The sequence below is a fragment of the Fulmarus glacialis genome, unplaced genomic scaffold, assembly GCF_000690835.1.
Source record: "Fulmarus glacialis isolate BGI_N327 unplaced genomic scaffold, ASM69083v1 scaffold43501, whole genome shotgun sequence".
In the NCBI taxonomy this organism is placed as follows: domain Eukaryota; kingdom Metazoa; phylum Chordata; class Aves; order Procellariiformes; family Procellariidae; genus Fulmarus; species Fulmarus glacialis.
Window position 1 is genome coordinate 3,688 of NW_009195463.1, and position 5,226 is coordinate 8,913.

The window sequence follows — 5,226 nt, forward strand, 5'->3', positions numbered from 1 at the left end:
CCTGAACTGCAGAGTCAGCAAGTATACTACATAATGTTCTTCTGCACATTACAGTAAAACGCAGTCAGGACTATGGCTTTTACATCTGTCCCGAATCTTTCTAGAAATGTGACTGCCTCAACAGAACAGGAAAGTTTTTTAGGGAAACACCTGAACTTACATTATAGTCAGAACGTGAAACTTGCGAAAGTGTCATCATAACTGGCACTGGCTGGGTATGTAGTTTTCGGGTAGACTTTAAACACCGCTGCTACTTTAGCAGCCGTTTATATAACTCACTTTACCTTACATATAAACTCAATGTCATCTCTTTCAATGTCTTTAACCACCATGATCTTCATTTTGTTCAGAAAATGGAGAGCTAGGTCACTAAGAGCATCCCTAAAAACAAGAGGGCAGCAGTCAGTCCACAGTGCTATTTTAGTAACCGGGTCATAGTAGCCAGTTGCATGCTTCTTACCAGCAGCGCTGAAATTCTTCAGACTACAAAGCAGGGACGCCATTACACTCAAAATATAGACAACACTAGTGCTTTCTAAAGGTACGATCACTGTTACAGCCAAGCTGACACTCTGCCAAGTGTGACTGTTAGTATCTGGCTTCAATTTTCCAGGTATTCCAAACAATTCCAATTGTTCCCCCAAACACACACCGTAAGCCAGTACATCGGTATTAACGTACCGCAGAATAGACTTCTGAATCAGCAGCACATTGCATCCAGCCTTCTTAATTTGCTTAACTAAATTTAGAATATAGGCTCTTTCTTCACGCAGTACTCTGTCCATTTGAGCATAATCAGAAACAACTATTTGGTTGTCCATCTATTTTTAAAAAAAAAAAAAAAAAAAAAAAAAAAAAAGCAAGTACTATGAACAACTGCTGACTTTAAAAGCAAGTGCCAAGATGTTCCACATTCTTTAACTTAGGAGCCTGTGATTCAAAGCAAGTAAGCAAGACATTAAAATATGTCGTCTTAGAGATTGTTTAAATGATGAGAAATACTGGACTTTTGAACTATTTTCTTTTCTTATACCAACTATAAGTTCTTTAAGAGTTATGAGTATCCATGCATTACCCAGCAAACCTTCACTATAGCTGTAGAACAGAGCTGACATCACATCTTAAAAAAATGTGTTTTCATTACCTTTGCATCTCCCAAGTACTACAGCAAAAGGTTTCGCTCTAGTCATAGTTCAACTTACATCTGTCTTTGGAGCAGACAAGCAGAACTGAATGAGGCCAATTTTGGCTTTTTCCACTCTGGTTACACCAGTATTTGCCACCTTCTGAGTCAGGACTAGTCCTTCAACCAGTTCACAATCATCAATTGTGCCTCTGGAAACAAAAACAATCCATGACTCCAGCACTTTGGGAAGTTGATTTCACAGAGACAAAATTCGTCTAGTTACAAATTGTTTCTTACCCCAACTTCTTAACGATTTTAATGTCTCTGAGATCCACGCTGCTAGCTGTAGTTGGGTCAATCACCTTCATCACTGCATCCACACTCATTGGAGAAAGTAAACTCGAATACTGACACACAACCTAAGGGATTTAATAGTAAAGAAAAAAAAATGGTGAGATATTTAACACTGATAAACAGTAATTTCAAAATAATATTGTCATTGTATTTCAGCATTTGACATTTGAATTTTGAAACAAAGCTCGTTTTCCCTCCCTGTCCATTAACCAGATGTCTTAACACGGTATCTTATTAACGGCTACTCCATTTAAAGGAAAGAGCAGCTATGTTGGTGGGAAAACCTATGCTTAGGGACTTACGGAAGGAACTCGAATTTCTCTTCCTTAGACTCTTAAAATGAGAGCTTCCCAGATTATTCTCCTGGAAGGGGAACTAGCTACCTGTCCGGATTTCAATGCTGTTTTAGGAGTTTCTGCCACATGAACAAGAACTGCCTACACAAGAAGTTGGCAAAAGGTCTCAGTATCCCACCTGATTTTTCTGTTGCTATTTTCAGTCGAAGCTTGTTTATTTTACACTTACGGTTAACGTCATCGAAGATCGCTAAATATTTCAGACTGAAATTCAGTTTGAGTGCTTCCATTTAATCTCAATCAACCATGGCTTTCTGAGAAGTCAGTCTAAGAGAAGGTAGCCAATGTCTGAAAACCCACTAGATTTATGATCTGCAGGCTAGTCTTAACAAGTGAAGAGTAGCGCGGACCGGGAAAAGCTGAAGGCTCAGCTACTCTGGAGGTACCAAGTTCAAGTATCAGTCATACCTTTGAATTCAGCGAAGTCGTTGCACTATTTAGCAAGGTTTCTCTGTCACTCAGTTCAACTGGCTGCGCCATGTTGGTCAGTACTTCGATACCTTTATCCAAAGCTTTCTGGAATGACTCTGAAATGATGGTGGGGTGAATTCCTGTGGATAGTATAAAAAGGCTGTTAGACAGTCAGGCTTTCAAACCAATGGTTTTTTGTTGTTTTTTTCCTCACCCTCTCTTTCCATTTTAAGATTAGAGAGACACTCATGTCAGAATAAATGGAAGACATTTTAGCAAAATGTGTTCTTCAAGAGTAGATGACTTCCCTTACTACTTTCCATTGTTAAAGCTGAGGAAAAAAGCTACAAGGTTCCTAATAATTTGCCCTCACAGCCAAGTACAGCACATTTCCCTGCAACCTCTGACATTCCAGAAACATACTTTCTCAAAGTTTTTTTCACCCTTGCCATTCTTAAAGCTGCTGCTGTTCAGGTAACACCTGCAAGGAGCCTGACAGTGATTTTATTTCAGATTTTCAAAGACTGGTTTCCCACAGTTGTGTACGAAGTTCCCCAACTTCTCTGGAGTGTGCGATATATCCTTTATCTTTTCAAAGCAGGCAGCTTATGGGCAAACGTTAGACAGGCGTCTTCTAACTACCTCTTACGGCAGAGGACGCCAGGCTGCTGGTCCAGCAGTACCGGGAGAGGAAGTAAACATAAGCGAACCGTTGGTAGGGGGCAGAAAGAGGACAACAAGCAAAATGGTGCATATCGAGATGAGGCAACTGTAAGTAAATCGCTATAAAGTCCAGATCCGAGACAGAAAAGAAGTCCAAAGGTCCGATCATCTTTGCTCTATTTCCAGTGCACGCAGGAGCCTAAGTGTTACCTGGGTGGACAGCTAAAAAAGCTCTTGAACTGCACGGAAGCAGACTACAAGAGAACATCCTGAGCTAATGGAACAGAACCTACATCAACTATTGCGTTCTATAATTCATGTCTTTTCCTGACCAGACTTTTCTCAAGGTCCCTGTATTGTAAGTGATGGGAGGTGATAAATTTGCCGAGTATAAAAACACCTGTAGAATCATGGGTTACAAATTTCATTTATACCTTGTTACACTCTTCTCTCTGTCCACCAAAGAAGTACAAGTATATGAGTTTTTACAAGGCAACATTCATCACATCATCTAGGCAGTATTTCCTGTATCAGCAGTAATGCATTCAACTCAAAGCAAAAAGCTAAACAGATTTTTAATCAAAAATGGGACACAAGTGAAACCTGAATGTGAAGACTTGAGTCATCTTTCACGTTTAAACTGGAAACAGCTACTTTAAACTTCATTATACACGTGCAAGTGGATAGGGGACTTAACTATATCCAGTCATGTTTTTACATTAAATATATATATTTACCTTTCTGAAGAAGTCTGGAACAGGCATCCAAAAGAGCTCCAGCAATGACAACAACAGATGTTGTGCCATCACCAGCTTCAATATCTTGTGCTTTTGACAGCTCTACCAACTAAACGACAAATTATGAAAAAGTTTATATATAATGCTACTTAATTGCAAACACTGACAATTACAAAAAACCAGAGAGATTCAAGAATGCCACACTACCGAAATCAACCTTAGTCTTAGGACTAACCACGCCTTTTCTCATTTGTAGTTGGTACCTTTTGCACCTTGCTTTCCACACTTGTACACCTGTTTGGCGAAGTACAATTACTGTGAAAGAAATCGCCTACAGAAGTCAGGAAGCTTTTCTCCCAAGCTTAAAACTGATCACACCCATCTGACAGGTCTACCTTTTCCTTTCCTGTAGAAGGGTCACGGGAACCTCATTTCCGTCTCTAACCACAGTCAAATCTACATTTAACTTCTCCAAAGACCAGGCTACTGCATCGTCAGACCAGCTGACCGTAACGTAATTAATTCTCTTCTTTCATTCTCTTCTGTCCTAGCAGTTTAGGACATCACTGACACTTCTTTCTTAGATGAGAAGAAGGTTTGGGCTAGATTCTTTTATGTCTTAAAGGGATTACGTGTAAGGAATACCGGATAAGAAATAAGGACTCGGAACTCTTCAGCACATCTTACAATCAAAATAAATATTCCTGGAGCTGCACAAAGTTTCTTGCTCTACCACTAGTGGGTAAAGCTCCTCAAATCCACATGAAATGTTACTACGTCTTTTTGTCCCAGAAATTAAGCTCTAACACATATCATTGTCCGAGCAACGGGAAAAAAAAAACACTTACCATTTTGGCTGCAGGGTGCAGAACCTGCATTTGTTTCAGAATAGTAGCACCATCATTAGTGATTGTCACATCTCCTTTAGCATCCTGAATCTGAGAAGGGGGAGGAGAAACATAGTTCTGGTCAGCAACTACAAATCTTTAATTTAATTTGATACTTAATGTAAAACATTTTTTCTAGCAAGGTTATTTCTCAAACCGAGATGTGCATTGAGTTTACTTTCCCTTACATAAATGAAACTTGGAAAAGAATTTCAAGGCAAAAGATGGCATCCTATATAAAACATGTTGACTTTATAGCATCTCCAGTAAGCTCAATGTTTTAAAAATTTAAGTATAAGGTTTACCATTTTATCCATTCCCTTTGGTCCAAGGCTTGTTCTAATTGCATCGGCAACAGCTAGAAAGAGAAAAACACACGTCTGCAAGTTGATCTGAAGAACTACAAGCCCTCACTCCATCATTCTAAGCACTTCCGAAAAGAAAGCGTCTGCCGGTATTAAGCAGTCCCAGTTCTTTTGCAAGCACTAAATCATCCTTAATAGTAGAACGATATAAAACGTTGCAGCATCAGGACTGATTTCCATCGCTCCCTTTTTAAGCAGTTAACATCCGATCACTTGACTGCAGCCATTTTAAAATTGAGTAATAACACAGAAATATTATACGCCAAGTAATCCGAGCAACGCTTGTCTCAAACCCCAACTGCAGCATCCCCCAGCACGCACTCCCCA

The 5,226-nt window shown here is 39.6% G+C and overlaps 1 protein-coding gene across 1 annotated transcript in view; it reads right to left on the bottom strand.

The window, feature by feature from the left end:
* Positions 1-4,892, bottom strand: part of CCT4 (chaperonin containing TCP1, subunit 4 (delta)) — a gene marked incomplete at its 5' end in the record, with an annotated part of 7,026 nt that extends 2,134 nt beyond the window's left edge. The window contains 8 exons of the mRNA XM_009588093.1: positions 285-381; positions 682-821; positions 1,203-1,335; positions 1,424-1,545; positions 2,245-2,387; positions 3,648-3,756; positions 4,496-4,585; positions 4,840-4,892. Of these exons, the coding sequence (XP_009586388.1) occupies positions 285-381; positions 682-821; positions 1,203-1,335; positions 1,424-1,545; positions 2,245-2,387; positions 3,648-3,756; positions 4,496-4,585; positions 4,840-4,892 (887 nt within the window). The remainder of the gene's footprint in view (positions 1-284; positions 382-681; positions 822-1,202; positions 1,336-1,423; positions 1,546-2,244; positions 2,388-3,647; positions 3,757-4,495; positions 4,586-4,839) is intronic.
* Positions 4,893-5,226: the final 334 nt, after the last annotated feature.